The sequence below is a fragment of the Prionailurus viverrinus genome, chromosome A2 (assembly GCF_022837055.1).
Source record: "Prionailurus viverrinus isolate Anna chromosome A2, UM_Priviv_1.0, whole genome shotgun sequence".
NCBI lineage: Eukaryota > Metazoa > Chordata > Mammalia > Carnivora > Felidae > Prionailurus > Prionailurus viverrinus.
This window is the reverse complement of record NC_062562.1, coordinates 124,599,125-124,622,177: the sequence shown is the minus strand read 5'-3', so window position 1 is coordinate 124,622,177 and position 23,053 is coordinate 124,599,125. Positions and strand designations below refer to the sequence as shown.

Genomic DNA, 23,053 nt, shown 5'->3' with positions numbered 1-23,053 from the left:
TCAGGAAGTCATTGTGTCTGCTGTATAAGCCCAGCTGATTTTATGCAATCCTCATGTGTTATGTTCTTTCTCATACTCTTATAATGGCAATAAGGAAAAGAGTGGAGACTTAGTCTTTCTCAAATACAGTTTAACTTCCACTAACGAAGGAGAATTTTCCAGTGGTGTCATACCATCATTTTAAGGTGGCTATTATTACACATTAAAGCCTAAGAACTCCATGGGAGAGAAAGGTGTATTTACTTATAGCAATAACTAGTAGTTGGGCGGCGGGGGGGGAATTAGCATGAGCAACGTCATCTGATTTAAGTACAAGATTTCTTTTTGCGATTTATAGTGTGTTCCTAAATTATTATGTGTGTGTATGAACAGTATCAGTAGAAAGATATAAAAGAAGTTTCTCTACACAAAAGTCTATAGATCATTCCTGGAACTCTGCAGGGTTTTTTTTTTTTTCTTAAGTGTTTGATTTCTTGCCACTAATACTTTTCCAGACTCAAAAGTATTAATGAGATAGAGGCTTTGATTGGATACGGGGGAGGGAGAACTGGGGAAAGACCACCCTTGTTTCCAGTGGCAAGAATCCAAAAAAATTAGCTTAGGAAACTGTTACAAGATTGGGCTCCCTTCAACTTCTACCAAAGATCCCCACACTTGGGCCACCCGCTGGGTCCAGTGTAAGCGAACACAATTGGTAAAGCCTGGTGCCCTGTCAAGCTCCTCCAAGGACAGCAACCCATAATCTAAGAAAATATAAAGCCCCGTCCAAGTTTTGACTAAGCAAATCGCCAAGATCCACAACTTTTCCTGGCTCCAACGTCTGGGCAGTGATAAATATTTTCAGCTTAATAATGTGCTGACTGATTACCACACTTTAATCTAAATGCCTTAAGAGGGTTCTACATTTGAGTTCTAGTTCTAAAATTCTACAACGACAGGACTAAAAATTTTAACCAAAACCACATCCTTCATATTCCATTTTTTTAGTACTATCAATTTGTCACTACCCTACTTTGTGGCTTCTTCATTTAATAGTTTCTTGCTATAAATACATCCATTTAAAGCTAATGCTATGCCAGGTAGATGACTGGAAATTCTTCTCAAACACACACATAATTACACATACAAGAAAGATATTAGCATTCATGTAATCCCCCAAAATATATATAATGATGCAATCAACTGGTTGGTCTATCATAAATGGTAGGCACATGACACAAGTCCTTTAACATATTCAAAATGTTAATTTTGTTTCCAGAAAAAAGGCCCTGTATCATTTAAATGTAATAGTAAGCATAAGTCATAAGAATTATTAACATTACATAACACTACTATGAATACAATTGTCAGTTTTATATTCGTCGGAAACAATAAAGGTTATCTTTGCTACCCAAAGCTAAGGGAAATGTACAAATTTCAAGTGCTTGTTTTACATTTCCAAAAGCTACTTATAGAGTGACAACATTGACAGATGTGATGAAATGTGTAACATTGTTTGCACATTATAGTCTAGAATCATGGCACAATACCTTCACTGTGACTGAAGGGACAAGGTCAGTTCCCACTTCAACATCAGCAGCTTGCTGTAAACACAGAATTGAGAAAAGAAGAGAGGAAAGAATGGATTCAAATTAACACGTCCGTCAATGAGTAAACACAATGGGTGCAATATATACTTCCCACCATCAAAATAGGGAACGATAAAGGATTTATCACTCTAATGGCAGACTAAAAGGGTCAATGTGGCTTTTTGAATGCCTTCAACTGCAAAGTAATGAACTGATAAAAACCTTTTCCAAAAAAGGAAAGAGAAGGTCACATATTTTGTCAATAGTATTTTTGTCAAACCACTCTCTCGCCAAATTTACTTAAATGTTGAAACTAATTCTATTAATTCATTCTTTATATTATGCAGAAGGGTTCCTTGTATTTCACAGATAAGCATTATGCCATTCTTTTTAGGTCCTTGTATTTTCTTTTTAATTTTTTTTAATGTTTATTTACTTTTGAGACAGAGAGAGACAGAGCATGAACAGGGGAGGGTCAGAGAGAGAGAGGGAGACACAGAATCTGAAACAGGCTCCAGGCTCTGAGCTGTCAGCACAGAGCCTGATGCGGGGCTCGAACTCACGAGCTGTGAGATCATGACCTGAGCTGAAGTCGGACACTTAACCGACTGAGCCACCCAGGTGCCCTGGTCCTTGTATTTTCAACTTGCCAAAGGTATGTTTTATTCTGATTAATACGTGGGGCACCTGGGTGGCTCAGTCCTGTAAGCGTCCGACTTTGGCTCAGGTCATAATCTCACGGTTCATGGGTTTGAGCCCTGCATCAGGCTCTGTGCTGACAGTGGGGAGCCTGGAGCCTGCTATGGATTCTGTGTCTCCCTCTCTCTCTGCTCTTCCCCTGATCATACTCTCTCTCTCAAAAATAAACATTAAAAAAATTTAAAAATACTAATAATATGTATCTAAGACATATAACTAATGATATAAAGCTTCAGCGGCCTTACACCTAGAAAATAAATCTATTTGTTTATGAGCTCATATCATAAACTAGGTCACTCTTTGAGCATCAGCCTGGGTTACTTGATCCTACCTTTTAAATAATTCAGAGCATAATATAATGAAGCAAACATTTCCTTATAAGTTATAATTTATATATTAGAGTTCTAGATTGAGAGGAAAAAATGCTCACTCGATAACAGAATAAGAACAAGGGGTAACATTTTCTAATAATACCCACTTGTGGGGAACAATTAAGATCATAAAATCACTAATCCAACCAATGAATAGATCCACTGTGTTTTTAGTTAACTTATTTGAAATTGTTTTACTAAGAAAAACTAATCCACTACTAGGCAACAGGGATTGCTTCAGTGTAATGGGTACCAGCATAATTAACAGTTGAGAGATTCAGGGTGACTCAGTGGATCAGTTGATTGAGCATCTGACTTCAGCTCAGGTCATGATCTTATGGTTCATGACTTCATGAGTCCATGAGTTTGAACCCCACATCAGGCTCGCTACTGCTCTTATTATAAAAAGAGCTGGGAGACTCATATTCTATATATGATTCCACAGAAAACCATATATGAACTCTGATCCATCTTCTCAATCCAGAAGCTAGAATAGCAATGCTTGTCTCCTCTATAAAAGACCTCATTGTATTATAAATTATATTACTTTTTAGATGTGTGCTTTGATAATAATGACAAAATAAAATATTTAGCCAAGCTTTGTGCTCTAGTATAACCTAAAATCCAGGAAATGTTTTACTTTTAGCTGTCCACAGATCTAGAAGAGAAACCAACATTCTCCTGTTTCTTGCTCTTTTCAATCCATGTCTAAACACCCAGATACTTCAAGGACAGCAGTCCTTTGGGAACAAAAAATTATAGCCAAAGAGAAATAGCTACACAAAGACACCATGGCACCATAGCCACATAAATCGTTGGGCTAGTGTTTTCCAATGGGATGAACATGATACTCTCAGGAATCTCTTAAGAAAAAAAAAAACAGTAAGACACAGAAAATGAAACTGGAAAGAGACACCTAGTTAAGAGGAAACAGCACTCTGAGTTACCAATAGGGAAATATACATTACAATATAGTGCTATTACCTAAGGCCTTTTCCTACAAAGATCAAAAGTTGCTAAAGAAAGGAAAGGGAATTCCTCCTACCAAAGAGCCTGTTTTAAGGGAACCTAGAAAAAATTATGTAAGTTGCCCAAAGGAAAATAGGAATCATTTCCAAGGCAAGAAAATGTGTGTACATTCGTCAGCTAACTAAGCAAAAATGTTCCACTTAGACTACACCCTTCAGGTAGAGTGAGAAATAGTGTGTGCTGAATAGCCAATGTTTAAAACAGTGCCTCTACTATGTGACTCAGCTGGGTGAATGTTTCTTTCATATATAGTACTTTTTTTTTTAAGTATACCCAACTTACTATATTATGGCAATGTTAACGTGATTTTTGTCACTGCTTGGATTGGCTCTTTATACTAAGATTAATCTTTGAAAACTTAGGACAAGTACTTACTATATTATGCTCTGATACCTAAATATCGAAGTCATTTCCTAGGTAAAATTATAGGACATGAACTCCTAATACAGTAAAAACCAGTGAGTTTGATCACTTGCCAAAATTGATCAACTTCTGGTTTAGACACAGATAAACTTAACAGATTTGCCCAAACTGCAGGCAGTGAGACCGAACCAACTATAATCTAACGAGTACTTACAGAAAACTAAACAAGGAGATGGGGCAACACAACAAAGGACAGGCCCTCCTTCATGCTTCTGGTTTCTCATCTCCATTCATTTATATAGCAAAATACACTGAGCACTCATTATGTGACAGACACTAAGGATATGGCAGTGGACAAGACTAGTGGAACGCATGGTGGGGTGGTGGTAGTGATGATAATGATAATGCTAGAACTAAAACGTAATTTGATGATGATGATGATGATGATGATGATGATGCTGCTGTGGGGGTTAATTATCATAACAATTCAACAAAGTAGATTCTATTATTATTCCCATTTTACAGATGAGAAAAATTGAGACTAAGAAAATTAAATACCTTGCCTTGGGTCACACAGATAGAAATAAGGAAAAATAATTCCTGGTCCAACTGTTTACTGTTAAACTAACACACAAAGACCCCTCTCCCCCCCACCCACCACCACCAACATAACCACTATAATGTATTACAGACTGTAAATTAGCAAACCCTGAGCTAGGCCTTTCATGGACATTATCTCTTGTGTGGTCAGTATTATTCACCTGGATTGCGATTATCTCAATATTCTGGTACTGAAAAAGTTTTTTTAAAAAGTTGATTAAATGGGGCGCCTGGGTGGCTCAGTTGGTTAAATGTCCAACTTCAGCTCAGGTCATGATCTCACAGTTTGTCACTACAAGCCCTGTGTCAGGGTCTGTGCTGACAGCTCAGCACAGCTGAGCTGTTTTGAATTCTGTGTCTCCCTCTCTCTCTGCCCCTTCCCAGCTTGCACTCTGTCTCTGTCTCTCTCCCTCAAAAATAGATAAACACTAAAAAAAAAAAAATTTTTTTAAGTAGACTAAGAAAAGTTCTTCTATTTCTGCCCCTTCCTCCCCCTTTTTTAGACTAAAATCCTGCCTAAGGAACTCCTCACTAAGAGATTGGAAATGTTTGTTCCAGAAAATAATAAAGACTAAAAGTTGTTATCCTCCTTAAAGTTTCTATCTGGGACCAGAAATGTGAATCAATACACATTGATCCCAAATCAGCAGAGTCCAACACTACCATAAACCCTTTTAAAGTCTGCAAATAAACCTACAGACACTGAATCAAATTTAGGAGAAACCATGGCAGAAACTTTCAAGTCATCTTCTCTCTCAGTCATGGGCCAGATACCTGTAATTTAAAAAGAAAAATAATATTTAATCATAAAGTAAACCTGTTGTATATAGTTAAAAAAAAAAAGGTTTCTCTATATCATATTATCAAAAAGCAATCCCACAGGGGCGCCTGGGTGGCGCAGTCGGTTAAGCGTCCGACTTCAGCCAGGTCACGATCTCGCGGTCTGTGAGTTCGAGCCCCGCATCAGGCTCTGGGCTGATGGCTGGGAGCCTGGAGCCTGTTTCCGATTCTGTGTCTCCCTCTCTCTCTGCCCCTCACCTGTTCATGCTCTGTCTCTCTCTGTCCCAAAAATAAAAATAAAAAATAATAAAAAAAAAAAAAAAAAAAAAGCAATCCCACAAACATAGTCACAGTTGAAAACTAATACATTACAGAATTAGAAACCTGATGATAATTCTTCCCCGGCTATAATATTTTAAAGAGAAATTATCTTTCTCAAAGTTATTAGCTAAGATGTAACCCAGTGACTAACCAGTGTTGGGAATTTCAATGCCCTCTCCTTAACACTGCTGGTAGAAGCCAAACTAGTACAATCTTTTTGAAGGTAAGTTGGTCAGAACCATCAAAATGTAAAACATATATATCCTGTAACCTAACAATTCTACTCCTTAGCATTTACCTAAAACTCACAGACATTCTCAAGGAGGTTCTCGGCTGCTGGTAGCTAATAGAAACAAAACAGGGGCACCTGGGTGGCTCAGTTGGTTAAGCGTCCAACTTCAGCTTGGGTCATCATCTCACAGTTTGTGAGTTCAAGCCCCACATTGGGCTCTGTGCTGACAGCTTAGAGCCCGGAACCTGTTTAGGATTCTGTGTCTCCCTCTCTCTCTCTGTGCCTCCCCAACTCATGCTCTGTCTCTCTCTCTCTCAAAAAAAAAAAATAAATAAAATAAAAAAATAAAAAATAAAAAATCATTTAAAAATAAATTCTTTAAAAAAACAAAAACAACCTGTATCTCTATATTTCTATTAATAGGGAAATGGTGGACTATCCACAATGTGCAATGATCCAAAGCCCAAAGCTATAAGTAAAAGTGCTATCCAACTTTATACACTGATAAGAAAAGAACTCCAAGATGTGCCTATTAATTACAAAAAGCAATTATATTAAATTGTAATGTAGTACAATGGATCTAACATGCACATATTCATGTAAAAACGATTAAATAAACATGAAAAATTTTTTAAAGAATACACAAACACTCTTGATAAAGGTTACCTTTAAATAATCTAGTGGAACCAGGATCTGGGGGTTTACCCTTTTAGTATGATTAGAATTATTTTCACCATATTCATGGTTTTTTCACAACTTAAAATTTCACAATTTAAAAAAACGTTTACAGTGCACAATGAGATATGATGAACAAGTGACAGAGATCCTAAATAAACAGGAAACAATATGTACGCACATGTATGTGTGTAACATATATGTGATATATATATATATATGTACGTACATACACACACACACACAATATAGTCTGTTTTTTAAAAACAGTGTGTGTGTGTGTGTGTGTGTGTGTGTGTGTGTGTGTGTGTGTATAAAACCAACTACTGGCTCCCACCTAACATGCACTTTCCACTCCTCCTCCTTTGTGGCATAGCCCTAATTCTGCTGAGACATTCACTTTCACCTCAAAGTCATTGGATTGGTCAGATCCAATCAAGGTGATTTCATTCCCCTGACCATTTGTTGTTTTAGGCATAAGTGTGGGGCTTAATCCTGGCAGACATGAGGTGAGGGAAGTTAGAAATGGGGGATGCTGGCACAGGCTTCTAGGAAAGCTATTTCCCCATAATAAAATGGGAGACCTGGGAGAAATATCTCTCTTTTCCCTGGAAATCATATTTGCACATAATACCTGGAACTGCCGAAATTACCCTGTGACCCTGAGAGGAAACGTCCTTCACTCACCAAGGACGACTGACTAAAAACATGGAAAGTTCTTGGATGATGCCACAGGAATCAGCTGTCTCACAAAGAGAAGAACTGCCTACGACTGCCATCAGGTATTCCCACCAGTATTGCAATATTCGGTGTAGGAATTTCCATACCTTATGCAGAGAGTACAAAAGACTGTTCACCACCTACCCAATAGCCACTCTTTAGTTCTTTACTAAAGGAAGCCCAATTTTATTCTAAGCAACAAAGTGCTCAGCTGAAACACTATATTTCCCAGCCTCTTTTGCAGCTTGGAGTGGCCAGTAAGATGTGAGTAGAAGCTGCTCAGGGTGTGGCTTCCAGGAAAGATCCTTAAGGGGGCTGACTCAGCTGCAGATGTGAGGGCAGGAGTTCCAGAAGCCTTCCTGGACCAACAGATGACCCTGGGATAGAAGGAACTGGAGTCCCTGATGACAGTGGAATTGCCAAACCAACCCTGGTTTGCCCATCACTGGACTTCTTTTCCATGGGAAAGAAATAAACCTCTGCCTTGTTTAAGCCACCTTATTTGAGTATGGTATTACGTGCAGCCAGACATAGCCCTAAACAATACATCTCCCAACAAGGTCACCAAGCACAAATACTTCTAGTACTCAATGGTAAAGACAATTTAGTTACCCTAGACTTATTTCCAATGGGGTACAGACTTTCATTTATATGCCCCTTTCTTGGGGCACCTGGGTGGCTCAGTCGGTTAAGCATCTAACTTCAGATCATGTCATGATCTCACAGTTCTTGAGTTCAAGCTCTGTGTCTGGCTCTGTGCTGACAGCTCAGGGCCTGGAGCCAGCTTCAGATTCTGTATCTCCCTCTCTCTCTGCCCCTCCTCCACTTGAGCGCTCGCTCTCTCTCTCTCTCTCTCTCTCTCTCAAATAAACATTAAAAACTTAAAAAACACACACAAACTATATGCCCCGTTCTTACTGTTCTCTTTCCCTTCCTGAATACACAACTGTGTAGGAGGCTATCTCACTACCATACCCATTCCTTCACACCCACCCCAGCAGAGAACATGATCAACTGGCTAAATCATAAGAAACTTCTGTCTTTGGAAGTGCCTACCGACAGATGTTGTTGACTACTGGTAAAAGAAATGTTAGGCAGGATTCACACTAATGAGTATGAAAAGTTTCAAAACCCATGAGCCATACAGAAATTATTACTATAATTTCATGCTTACAACATACATTCCTCATATAAGTTACACACATAAAATCAGCTTCAAAAACACTTTTATTACAGTAGATAATATACACCATGTGTACAACAAAATGTACTCTTTAAATTGGCTTTAAATTTTGCTGAAACTCTTGCTTTGAAGAAATAAAAAAGCTCTAAGTACTGAAAATAATCCACAAGACTGTGAACTTATTTTTGCAAGTTAAAGTCACTATACTAAAATAAGTGGCATTTAAACGAATAATGAGGTCATCAAAAAGTTCAGAGTTTTAACTTCTCATAATCTTCTGCAATGAAATGATTTGGTGCTTTTATATAATTACAGGTTTTTTTAAAAAAACTTTTTAACCTTTATTTTTGAAAGAGAGAGAGACAGAGACAGAGCACGAGCAGGGGAGGAACAGAGAGAGGAGACACAGAATCCGAAGCAGACTTCAGGCTCTGAGCTGTCAACACAGAGTCTGACGCGGAGCTCGAACCCATGAACTGAGAGATCACGACCTGAGCCGAAGTTGGACCCTTAACCGACTGAGCCACCCAGGTGCCCCTAATTACAGGTATTTTAATAAACAAATATACCACAGTTATATAAGGTTACACAATACTAAATGTTTTCAATATCTGGAAATAGTATATTTTAAAAGTCCTCTTTCTTACAAGTTTCTCTTTGGGTTTTTTTGTTGTTGTTACTGTTGGTTTTTTTATTTTGTTTTGTTTTGTTTTTTTGGTACGACTAAATGATGGCAAAGAAGGGGCAGGGAACTTTAAATATTAAGTAAAATTTGAGGTTATGTAAATAATGAACTTTACACCAAGTCTGTGGGCACATCCCTAGCTTAATTAGCAGTTATTTCAAGTACACAGAAGGATCAAGGTAATGACAACTTTAAAAGTAGCCCAACCCTTCTCACTCAAGGGTATCACTATGGTCACAGAAAAAAACTTTTAGCTGTAAAGGATTTTTCTGAGAACTCTTTTACACAATTGAGTGTTAATCAAAATATCATTAGCACATAGTTTATGGGAAGGGCAAAATCTCAAGACACAAAATCTAATGTGAAAAGCCACATTAAGTTTATTTAATGAACTCTGGAAATTTCACATTTCATATATATGCCACTCTTCTCCAATTATATTTTTAAATGACAAAAAGAGACTTATAATTTCATTAATCCCCAAAACACCAGTATCAAAAATGGGGGGGGGGGGGGGGAATTGTATATTGCAATGTGACACATCCAATGTTAACCATTCTCCATTTGACAGGGGGCTGTAGACAACAAACAGGTTTTCTGTAATTAGAGGTACTTAAGAGACCTAAGTTTCACTGGTTTACTTTCAAAACTTCTAAAAGGACATTGTGAAGCCAAGGCATAATAATTTGACTTTAATAATCATATTTTTAAAGTATATTATCTAAATTCCTCTAAATCTGTCTTGGTAATGGAGACTCAAAAATAGTTAAATCTAGTAAAGTGATTGGATCAGGATTAAGATTGGCTCTGGTGTTTTGATTGGCTTTTAATGCCCTGTGCTTTTATTGTAACTACTTGTTTTAACATTTCTTATGTGAAAATAGTTCATATTTTTTCTCATTAAAAAAATACTTTTACCTGACTGTGAGAAGAAAACTTAAAATAATGTTTTTCACATGTCCAATTAAACTGCAAGATTGGTATTTTATTTCTCCTTTTAATTTACAATAAAATTATACCCTTGTGAATCTCAAAGTAAGATAGTATTGAGATGTTCAAAACCCAGAAACTGAAAATATCAGCCTCTGACTCATTAGAAATCAGCATACTGCAGGCTACACGCCATTTAGATGGCTAATTAACTGCAGAGCTAAATTATATCACAAAGCTACAAATGACCACCATTTTAGCAACCAAGTGGTAACTCATGTACTGCTTTGGTTTCTTTTAAAAGAAGCAACTAAAATGTTTTCAGGGATATTAGAAGTTACTAAGTGACCACCCTAGAGTATAATGCTCTTCTCATGTCCTGAAACCACTACCCAAATAAATACTTTGTTCCTTTCTTAAGAGTTTAAAGAAAAAAATTAGATAGTACTGTCCCTGAAACACACTAACAAAAACATTACCTTAAATAGGATATTTTTTTCACAAGCTATAAAATACAAACTAAGTACAAAGACCTCGTATGCTAAACAGCAATACTGTTTTTACAAATATGATTTTAATTAAGCCTGGAGGAGAAATTTAACTAATATATTCAAAACATTATCCACATATAAATTTTATAATGAATACTAAAATCACATAATACAGAATTGCAAATGAGATACCTTGCGATTTATTAACATCTTTGATGATTTTCTGAAGTTCTTTCAATTCTATATCAAGTTCTTCATAGTGTAGTTCTCTAGATTCAACTTTTGGAGCTTGGAAAAAAGAAGGGTCTGTCCCCAGGTATGAACACTGCAAGTGACCATCATCACTCAGAGTGACTATCACTCCCTTTAAATCACTACAAAGAGAAAGAGAAAATGAGATATAATTCAAATTTTTGGTGTATTTAGACTTGACCAACAATATTTTTATTCAATCCAGCTTCAACATGCCATTAAGAAAATGACCACATATCTATTTCTAAAGTTTTATATCAAAGACTCAATTCAAATGTTTTCAACATGATTTATATTTATATAAGCACTCCCAATGTTAGGATTCATTTTACAGGGGGAGAAGAAAACCTTAACAATTCTTGTAATAGCTGTCAATTTGGGGGACCTAACAACATGATAAATCATGCTCCAAGAGCTTTTCAAGTAACTGTATCATTTAATCCTCGCTCTAGCTTCCACTTGGCAGATTCATAATAATCATGTGAACACTTGTGGAACTACAGTGGATCAAGAGCTGGTCTACGGGCTGGTGAAGACCATGGCTGAGGCACAGGAGCAAAGACAAGACAATCCGGGAAATGGTGAAAAATGCTAGTGAAGTAAGGCCTCCAAGACCTTGAAGAGAAATGCACTCCCTGATCTTTTCCTTTTCCTTCTCTATACCTTGGGGACCTGTGTTTGTGCTTTGCCCAGGGACCCCACCATAGCTTCCTTTACATGCACTGCTACTCAAGCAGCCACAGTCATTCTTGCTCTCGACTCTGAGGGAGAAGTATCCCATTTTCTCATTTCATGGCTCTTTCTCCACCACTCTTCAAATCCTGATTATCTCTGTTCCTCCTCATTCTTTTACTCTTCCTTCTTCATTAGGCTCTCTTATCTCTTTTTTCTTTTTTTTTTTTTAATGTATGACACCACTTATTTTATTTTACTTTAAATATTTAGTTTGAGGGGCGCCTGGGTGGCTCAGTCGGTTAAGCGTCCGACTTCGGCTCAGGTCACGATCTCGTGGTTCGTGAGTTCGAGCCCCGCGTCGGGCTCTGGGCTGATGGCTCAGAGCCTGGAGCCTGTTTCCGATTCTGTGTCTCCCTCTCTCTCTGCCCCTCCCCCGTTCATGCTCTGTCTCTCCCTGTCTCAAAAATAAATAAAACGTTAAAAAAAATTTTTTTTAAATATTTATTTTGAGAGAGAGAGAGAGAGAGAGAGAGGAGAGAGAGACAGAGAGGGTTTGTGGGGGGGAGGGGGGGGAGAGATTCCCAAGCAGGCTCTATGCTGACAGCACAGGAGCTCTATCTCACGAACCCATGAGATCATGATCAGAGCCGAAACCAGGAGTCAGTCACCCAAGAGACTAAGCCACCCAGGGGCCCTTCTTTTTTTACTCTAGAAACTAGCCCAAATATATAAATTATACATAAAGCTAGGATGCTATTTTTAAAAGTTCTAAGTTTTCCTGAACTTGCTATTAAAAGAATTTCATTGAAATGAACACTATTTGCTTCTTCCCTAGCCTACTCAGAAGAAAAAAGAAGTCAACATTGTCATAAGTCATTTTGAGGTGATACATAAGGAATTTGTCTGATTTTCTTTTGTTTTCTAATGGTCTTTGATTTAAAAAAAAAAAGATTTCTGGGGCGCCTGGGTGGCTCAGTCAGTTAAGCGACCGACTTCAGCTCAGGTCATGATCTCACAGTATGTGAGTTTGAGCCCCGTGTCGGGCTCTGTGCTGACAGCTCAGAGCCTGGAGCCTGTTTCAGATTCTGTGTCTCTCTCTCTCTTTGACCATCCCTCATTCATGCTCTGTCTCTCTCTGTCTCAAAAGTAAATAAACGTTAAAAATAATTAAAAAAATAAATTAATTTTAAAAAAAGATTTCTAACCCTGTTCTAAAGATTAAATATTAATCAAAATTAACAGAAAATTTGAGAGAAAAATAACTTGAAAAAAATGTTGCAAATTCATCTGAAAAAAAAGGATGACTTATACAAGTCTAAGCCTTATTCAGAATAAGTATGAAATCTTAAAACTCCTCAATTTTGGATCATGGCAAGGGGTCAGCTCATTACTCTAAAGGCTTAACTTGGTTTAAAGTAGATATTGTCTTTCCTATAAAGTCACCAACATCCACTTTACCACCTGTCTTCAACACAACATTCTTTTTATTATTTTTTTTGAAAAGTTTAAATACTATGTATGTATATCCAGTTCTTATATTTGACACAGAAGTCAAAAAGTGCCTCAATTTTACCTCTATTTCTTTAGGTTATTTCTGCTTAGAACTAACATTTTTTTTAAGTTTTTGTTTAAATTCCAGTAAGTTAATATACAGTGTAATATTACTTTCAGGTGTATACTATAGTGATTCAACACTTCCATACAATACCTGGCACTCATCTAAGCAAGTGCACTCCTTAATCCCCATCACCTATTTTACCCACCTCCCCATCTACCTCCCCTATAGATACAACATTCCTATGTATATACTTTCTCCAGGATTTAATTTAGGCATGGTCAGTGCCACATAGTCCTCTGGTATGACTTCAGAGAAACAAAAAATAAACTGGTATCACAGACTCAACAGCTAAAATATTAGACTAAGAGTCAGGGACCTAAGGGTTAGGGTTCTAATTCTGGCTCAGCCCCTATATAGCAGAGTCAACTTAGAGAAGTCTTCCTAAATGTTATCTCTAAAATGAGAAAGTGAGACTATATGATCCTCAAAAATCTTTAAGTCTTATGAACTGGTTCTGTCAATCTAGCTCAGAAAATAAGCACTCCCAACATAAAATTATTTTCCCAAAATACAGTGTGAAAAGCAACCCCATAGTACCTCTGAGCTGTACTCTTCCTTTGCAGGCAGCTGAAGCCACCTAGTGGCCACAGAAATCCTACCTTCCAGTTCTGAGAAGCCCATTTCAACAGGGCAACCCTCTGTCCCTTCTAAGTTATGATTGTGGTCTATTCCCCATTCTCCAACCCCACTGAGGTCTGGAAACTCAATGAGTCTTCAGGAAACTCTAGAACACTAAAGACAAGATCTTTGGCTGGCTTCTCAGAAAATGAGATCATCAGTTTTCTTAATACAAAAGAGTATTTCCATTTTATCTTCACCCTTTGAGTGGTCCATAATATATGAAACCTAGTATGACCCAATACAAGTACCCCTCAGTATCCAAATTTATTTGGTCTTTAAGTTGAATAGCTTATTATTGAATCAATTTTGTTCCATTGTTTTACACAGCAAGTATCAAGTACAATTTTGACACAAGAGAATTATCTAAAAATGCATCTAAACCTATTAAGTTTCTGAGTCCAGATAGAAAAAGAGTTTGAAGAGTAGTGCATACATTTCTTTCTTCAGACTCTAAAAAATATATATATTACTACCACTCAACCTGCCCGAATATAAAAGGGAGGAGCCAGGCTTGGTCTTTCCCTCATGGGAAGAATTTAACAAAGGTCACCAGAATGTCTTAACAATAAGTTATACAATTTAAAGCAATTTATTTTTTCTTCAACCGCATCTGACTCACCACATATAATTTAGATAAAATAACAGAAATTTAGACTTCAGATGAATTCATTTAACACTGCACAGTTTATTCCACAGGAACTAGAATAACCTCTAAAAATTCTAAAATAAATGAGTGGAATTTCTGTCTAAAACACCTATGATGGAACAGGCACTTTGACTCTGGCCTATAGCACTACTTAATAAATAAGTAATGTCATCACTTGGTATCTTAAATCAAAGAACAAATTTTAAAATATATGTATCATTCCTAAAACTAAGCCAAATTTAAGTATAAAGAGAAAAAAGAAAAACACAATCAAGATTTTTTAACAATCTCTCTACTTAAAGAACATTTTGTTTAACAATATTATCCATTTGAGTTAATATGTAAGGTTCTGTGGATGATGGAATATTATGCTGGAGGAAGTCATCAAGTAAATCAAGTAATGAGTACACTACTACTTATATCTTAAGAGTTAACATCGCCAAAACTAAGGTCCCCACATTACTGGTCCTTGAAGCACATCAGCTAACCCAAGGCACCAAAATAATGTATTTTATGAAGAACCAAGGTCGAAGATGTTATATTCCTAGGACACATAATAATTTTGTGTATTTAGCAATGGGGCATGAAAATAAACAACAGAGTTTGCTCAGGAATCTGAAAGTAATTGTTTCATCACTCAGTAAACAGACCCCTGCCTTAACAATACATTTGACCAAAATTCCAGATGGATTTTAAAAGTTAAATTTTAAAATATGAAACTACAAAAATATTTATCTGCCCTTGGGATGGAAAGACCTTTTACTGCAAGAAAGCAATGGAGGAAAACTACAAAGGAAAGGATCACTAAATTAAACAACAAAAAAAATTTTAAACGTGTTATATGCTTTAAAAAATATAGTGAAAAAGAACAAAAGACAAACTGGGAAATCATTGGCAACCAATGAAAACTACATAATTTAAGTTGAAACATATGACATTGTGAATATTCATTTTTAACCTATAAAAATCATCTTATATGTTTCATCTAATATCTAAAGAACTCACAAAAAAAATCTTACAAATCAATGAAAATGAGATTATGTTCCAAAAGGAAAAGGTAAAAGGAAATGTACAATTCATAATTAAAAATAAGTCAGGGGTGCCTGGGTGGCGCAGTCCCTTAAGTGTCCGGCTTCAGCTCAGGTCATGATCTTGCAGTTCGTGGGTTCCAGCCCTACAGTGGGCTCTGTGCTGACAGTTCAGAGCCTGGAGCGTGCTTCAGATTCTGGGTCTCCCTCTCTCTGCAATCCCCACGCCCCCCTCCCCATGCTCTGTCTCTCTCTCAAAAATAAATGAACATTAAATCTTTTTTAATAAAAAAGTAAAAAAAAATTTTAACAAAAATAAGTCAATAGATGAAAAAATTTCAAAATTAAAGAAATACATATTTTTAAAATTATTTTTAAAAAGCTGTATTTGGTTGTTGAATACCTTAAACTAGAAAACATTGTGTTTAATAATCAGTCTTGCTGTTACAAAAGGTACACGAAGATAAAAACTCTCATACACTCCCAATGTAAATGTAAATTTGTTAAATATGCTGTTAGTGTTCATTTTAGAAAATCAAAAGCCTTAAAAATGTTGATTGCCTTTTACACACTAATCGACTTCCACAGTTATTAAGGAAATTTAGAAACAACCCAAATGGTAGGAAAAAGAGGAAATATTTTTGAAAGCATAGTGTATATATAATGGAAAATCGAGAAGCCATTAAATAGCTATATATATATAAATAGATATCTATATAGAGATATATGGAGAGAGATCGATTTGGTCAACTGCGATATAACATTGCAGGTGCTATGGCACAGTTGGAAGCAAAACAAAGGTAGAAGGCACAGAAGCTGAATCCTGACCTACAAGTAGATCCTGGGACATGGAAAAAAACAAACCAAAAAGGGCAGACTCTGGCTTTGGTGAACTCACTCAGTCTTACTACTTTAAATACCCTTTTTGTGCCAGCTCCCATACTTATATCTCCAGACAGAACTGTCTCTAAGTCTAGCTGTATACATCCAGCAGCCTACGTGACATCTCCACTTGGAAGGCCAGCCAACAGCTGAAGTTGAACATAGCTACAACTGAGTTCCTGATTTTGACTCCTCCCCTCCAACTCAAACCTGTCCCTCCCTCAAGCTTACATATTTCCAAGACAAGGAGATGTATTAAACATTCAGTGAAATAAAGAAGTCCACAGTGGCTGGAACAAAGAAAGTTCAGAGGAAGATTAGGTAAAGATGGGGCCAAGAAATTACACAGAGTTAAATCATAGAGTCTCTTGTAAACTTTGTTAAAAATTGTGCATTTTATCCTCAAGCAATGGCAAATCACAAAAGGTTTTTAAGTATAGGAGTGAGGAGTGATTCATCTTTGACAAAGATCTCTTCTGTCTGCAATGTGGAGAAACCACTCTGAGTGGAGTTAATATGTTAAGTCTAGGTGAGGAAAGTGGTGGCCCACGAAAAAATGATGGAAATGGAGAGAAGAGGATAGATCAAAACATATTTAGGAGATATGACCACATCATTTCAGTTAATCCCCCCAATAATCTTATGAGGAAAAAACACTGCCTCTACTTTACCAAAAAAAAAAAAAAAAAAAAAAAAAAAAGAATGAAACCCAGAGAAGAGAAAATAATAGACCATGGTTACCTGGAGATAATAAGCAGAGAAGCAGAGGAGCAGAAAGCTGCAGGCTGTCTCACTTCAAATCAGAAGCAATGCACTATCATATAGTGGCCCACAATAGATAGTAAATGATGCTTCATACAAATGATTTTTTTTAGAGTAGACTATGCATTCAGCACATATAAAATGTTAAATGTATTTAACAGAATTGTGTTTTAAATACAGAAACTACAGGGGCGCCTGGGTGGCGCAGTCGGTTAAGCGTCCGACTTCAGCCAGGTCACGATCTCGCGGTCCGTGAGTTCGAGCCCCGCGTCGGGCTCTGGGTTGATGGCTCAGAGCCTGGAGCCTGTTTCCGATTCTGTATCTCCCTCTCTCTCTGCCCCTCCCCCGTTCATGCTCTGTCTCTCTCTGTCCCAAAAATAAATAAACGTTGAAAAAAAAAAAAAATTAAAAAAAAAAAATAAATAAATAAATAAATACAGAAACTACAGAAGGGGGTTCATTTCATTATTTTTCTAAGCATAATACCTAAGTGTTAAAGAATCAAATATGAAAAATAGGGATGCCTGGGTGGCTTAAACAGTTAAGCATCTGACTTAATCTCAGCTCAGATTGTGAGATCAAGCCCCAAGTCCGGCTCTGTGCTGGGTGTGGAGACTGCTTGGGATCTTCTTTCTCTTCCTCCCCTCTGCCCCTTCCCCATTTGTACACATGCACACACACAAGCACTCTCTCTCTCAAAAATAATAATAATAATGATAATAATAATAATAAAATAAAATAAGGAAAATATAAAAGGAAAAGAGGCCAATTCTACACAAAATGTCATGTAACTGATATTTGCCTTTAATCTACAAAGTTAAATATGAAATGATTATAGTTATTTCCTCATGTTGAAATGGAATTAGCTGACACACCTGGTTGAATTCTATAGCAAGAGCACATTTGATAACATTTTTTTTTTAATTTTTTTTTCAACGTTTATTTATTTTTGGGACAGAGAGAGACAGAGCATGAACGGGGGAGGGGCAGAGAGAGAGGGAGACACAGAATCGGAAACAGGCTCCAGGCTCTGAGCCATCAGCCCAGAGCCTGACGCGGGGCTCGAACTCACGGACCGCGAGATCGTGACCTGGCTGAAGTCGGACGCTTAACCGACTTCAGGCGCCCCTGATACCATTTAGAAGTTGTTATTGTCAGCAGGTTCTGACTTTGTACATTCAGAAAAAATTTAAAATCTCTTGATGAAAGTTACCAATTGTTAAAATTATCTGAGTTTTAAAGTAGATGAATGAATATCTACAGAATCTAACAGGGATGTGGCTCTCTCATTAGTTTTTGTGATGACAAGGATGTCTTAAAAAAGAAATAATTTTCATGTTAGAGATACCTCAAATTACAATTACTCTTATGATTAAACCAGCTTTAGATTCTTTAGTGCCTCTACCAAACTAACAATGAAACAGAAAACAAAAGCAGAGAGCGCACAATTTTGTTCTACTTTCTTTCTTATTTACCTCTCACTTCTCTACTGTATTTCATTTACTAGACATTCATTCATTAAACATCTTCAAACACCTACTATATGCAGGATACCATCTGAGGTGCTACAGAGCATGCACAAATTAATTGAAACCAGAAATTAGCTCAAAAAAATTGCAAGCCTATAAAGGAATAAAACATGCTCCCTGATAAGAATAATATGACATGGAAGACATAAGTGTCATAAGACAATTATAAAGTACTTTAGTATTCAAAAGTAGCAATGTCGTTTCTAGCCAGGAGGATCAGGGAAATTTCATTGATGGAAAATGAAACTGAATCTGGAACACTGGAATAGCTTATTTTTTTTTAAGTTTATTTATTTATTTTGAGAGAGAGAGTGCATGCAAGAGCGAGAGAGGGATAGAGAGACAGGGAGAGAGAATCACAAGCAGGCTCTGCAAGAGCAGCACTGAGCCTGACAAGGGCTTGAAATCATAGACTGTGAGATCATGACCTGAGCCAAGATCATGACTGAGCCGAAACCAAGAGTTGGACACTTAACCAACTGAGCCACCCAGGAGGCCCTGGAATATAGCTTATTCTTCAGTGATTGTTTTCTGAAACCTGAATTAATTCATATTGTGATTTGGAAGCAAGGAAGTGATATCAATAGAACCCTGAGGTTGGTTCATACTCAATTTTTGTTGCTACCTGAATGCTCTGAACCTCCACGCAGTCACAAGAAAGCAGAGTACGTGTCGGCACACGATGCGACATTCTTCTGCTGTCCTTCACAGCCCAGTTTGTACACATGTCCTGCACTGACAGTGTTTCCTATGGTTCTGAAGATCAGTGTGCACTTTGCTCTGGTCTCCTCAACACTTCCTTCAAGCTACCCTCATCTTTCTATTTAAAAGTAAAGTCCTATTTTATTATGATTATTATTATGGTTTGTTTTTTTTCTTTTTCATTTGGTGGGTTTTGTTTTGCTGACTTTTTTGGTGCTCCAATTACAAAATTATATAAATTTTAAGTGATTCATCTCATGAAAATTTATTTTTTAAAACCTTCTTACTGGTATACCTGAAACTAATGTTAACACTGTGTATCAACTATACCACAATTAAAAAAAAAAAAAAACTTCTTGCAGCTAATTTGTAATTCATGACATTAAAACATAAACACTTGTAATATTTGAACCTATTAAACTTAGAGAGTAGGTATAAAGAATATCCAGTATGAAGGACATGAGGGAATAACAACACGAAAGGAGAAAAGTTCAGACTACATATGAGAAAGAACACGAAGCCTGAATGTGGAACAAGTGAAGGCATTTTGAGCAAAAATATGCTTTAAAAAGATATATCTTAAAAGACTTAATATAGCTTAAAAACAGAAAGGTTGATTCTCACCAAAACGACCTATAAAATCCCTCAGCTTTTTTTTTTTTTTTTTTTTTTTTTTTTTTTTTTTTAAGAAACGAACAAGCTGAGGACGCCTGGGTGGCTCAGTCAGTTACGAAAAGAAACTCTTGAGGGGCGCCTGGGTGGCTCATTCGGTTACGTGTCTGACTTCGGCTCAGGTCATGATCTCACCGTCTGAGCTCAAGCCTCATGTCTGGCTCTGTACCCACAGCTCAGAGCCTGGAGCCTGTTTCAGATTCTATGTCTCTGTCTCTCTCCCTCTCTGTCAAATAATAGAATATATCCAGCTTTTTATTTCCAATTTTATTATGGTTTTCTAATATCCCTTCCATATTCCTTCTAATTATCAAATAATAAAGCAATGCCAAAAGTAGTGGGAAGATACAGTATGCAGGTGGTAGCTGCCACCTGACACTGAGCCCTCCGTGTGGACACGCCAAGAAAGCTAGCATGCAAACATATTCTCTCCCACGGAAAAGAAGAAAATTTTCTAAACAACAAGTTAAACACAATAAATTTTTCCATAAGTAAAACTAGATATTGGAGTCCTTCCTTGACACATGAAAAAAGACATGATTCTATGCCATGATTTTCCAGTGTATTAAGCCCGTACAGGAATTAAGTCAGACACTAAACAAACCACCTGTGTATTTTTAGCACATATGTGCTGAGGAGTTAGTTTTGCAGTTTTTAAAAATAATTATGCCTTGTTTGTCCTTTCCTGCATGACTGTCTCTCAGGCAAAGCTTCATACCTGCCAGTTGTTTTTGTTTGTTTGTTTTTTGTTTTTAAAGATTTTATTTTTAAGTAATGTCTACACCCAACATGGGGCTCAAACTCATAACCTAGAGGTCAAGAGTCACATGCTCTACCAAGTAAGCCAGCCAGATGCCCCACAGGCAAAGATTCATACCAATATACTTTGATATACTTAGCTCATACTGCATATGAAAATTTAGGTCCCAGAAGAATCAAATGTAGAATATAAATTTCCCGACTCACAATGAGGTATTTTTTTACCCACCATTCCATGTTGACTTCCCAAGAATGAAAAATTTAAAACAATTTCTAAGGGGCAATTTGAGGTTTATGTAAATGGTTTTCAGTTATTGCTATCTATAATTAGCCTTATGATAATCAACAGCTCAATTATTTAATGGGAGAGACATGGTAATTAGAGTGTCTAAGAGAAGAACAAGTAAAATGTGGGAGCCAAGGCCAGCTTCCAAAGATATCAAAGTAGCAAAAACTCTGCAAAAATAAGTTGTCACAGCAAATTGCAGAAATTAGAGGTTTCACTGGGGAGACAGAACAAAATATCTCCTGTAGTAATTTCAAAGCATCAAGAACTCAAGAGATTAGCCTGTTCTTTCAAAACTTCTTTCAAATTCTTATTAGAGTTACTAGAAAGTCAACACAAGACTATATACTGAATCTAATTATGTTCACAGACTAAACAAGTAAATTGCTAACCGGAAAAAAAAAAAAAAAGACGTAACTCCTTAGAAGTGCCTATTTTGCACTGGGGAAGCAAATTATGTTTATAAGGATTTGACTCAACTCTAACTTCTTTCATTACTGAAAAAAATATGTATTTATTTAGCACCTACTATATTCAAGCACCATTCTAAATGTTAAAGATAAGCAGTTTACACTGGTCACTCCCCTCAAAGACCTTAGAGTACAGTGGGCAATACAGACACGTAAATCAAGCAAGAATGTACAAGGCACACTCGGATGGATAATGGATGTAAGCAAGGGAGCCAATAGAAACAACCGAGGGGCACCTGGGTGGCTCAATCAGTTAAGTGTCTGACATCGGCTTAGGTCATGGTCTCAGGGCTCTCTGCTGACAGCAAGGAGTCTGTTTGGGATCCTCTCTCCTTCTCCCTCTCTCTCTGCCCCTCCCCCACTTGCTCTAAATAAATAAATAAATACGCTTTTACAAATTTAAAAACAAAAAAGAAATAAATGAGAAACATCAAATCAGATAGTGAGAGAATGTTTCCTAGAGGAAATAACACAAGCAGGAACTGGATAAGAAAAGGAGCAGAGCATTACAGCCAAATGCTCTCGATGAAAGAGACATACACACAGCACAAAATACCAGACATTCAGGAAAAGTGTTTTAGTAAGACTAGAATCACTCATTCAATATCTATTGACTATCATGGGGTGTCTGGGTGGCTCAGTTGGTTGAGTGGCCGGCTCTTGATTTCAGCTCATGGAAACATGATCCCAGGGTCATGGGATGGAGCCCATGTCAGTCTCCACACTGAGCATGAAGCCTGCTTGGGATTCTCTCTCTCTCCTCAGCCCCTCTTTCCCACTCATGTTGTCTCTCTAGAATTAAAAAAAAAATTTTTTTTAATTAAAAAAAAATATGTGTATCTATTTGGTATCAAAGTTATGCCAGGCACAGTTCTCAGAGTGACAATCAGTGAAGAAGTCACACAAAAATCCCTATCTTCTAGGAGCTCACATTCTAGTAAAGAGAAATAGAATGAACAAAAGAAAGAAAGAAAGAAAGAAAGAAAGAAAGAAAGAAAGAAAGAAAGAAAGAGAGTGTGTTCAAAGATGACAATTGCTATGGGGAAAAAGAATGCAAGTAAAGTTAAGACTCCAATTGGACCTAAAAGGAAGGGCATGATCTTCATAGGTGTTAAGACCAGGGAGGTCATTCCAGAAAAGTGGAATAGCATGAGCATAAGTATAAAAATGCCCCTGTTTCTATCAGCCAGAAAGTCTATTTCTCCCTAAAAGAATTCAGATAGGAAGGTAGATGATAGGGGCACCTGGGTGGCTCAGTTTGTTAAGCCACTGACTCTTGATTTTGGCTCAGCTCATGATCGCATGGTTTGTTGGATCAAGCCCCAGGTCAGGCTCTATGCTCAGAGTGCTGGGTCATCTTGGGATTCTCTCTCTCCCTCTCCCTCTGCCCTTCCCCTGCACTCACTCGCTTGCTCTCTGTCTCAAATAAATAAATAAATAAATAAAACTTAAAAAAAGAAATCAAGTGTTTACCAAAAAAAAAAAAAAAAAAAAAGAAGAAGAA

At 37.0% G+C, this 23,053-nt stretch overlaps 1 protein-coding gene across 9 annotated transcripts in view; it reads right to left on the bottom strand.

The window, feature by feature from the left end:
- The window catches only part of BBS9 (Bardet-Biedl syndrome 9), a 458,993-nt gene that overhangs the window by 266,431 nt on the left and 169,509 nt on the right, over positions 1 to 23,053 (bottom strand). For all 9 annotated transcript variants that reach the window (XM_047848254.1, XM_047848291.1, XM_047848301.1 and 6 more), the window contains 3 exons: positions 10,840 to 11,021; positions 5,328 to 5,404; positions 1,530 to 1,583 (listed from right to left, as the gene is read on the bottom strand). In XM_047848254.1, coding sequence (XP_047704210.1) covers positions 1,530 to 1,583; positions 5,328 to 5,404; positions 10,840 to 11,021 — 313 coding nt within the window. The remainder of the gene's footprint in view (positions 1 to 1,529; positions 1,584 to 5,327; positions 5,405 to 10,839; positions 11,022 to 23,053) is intronic.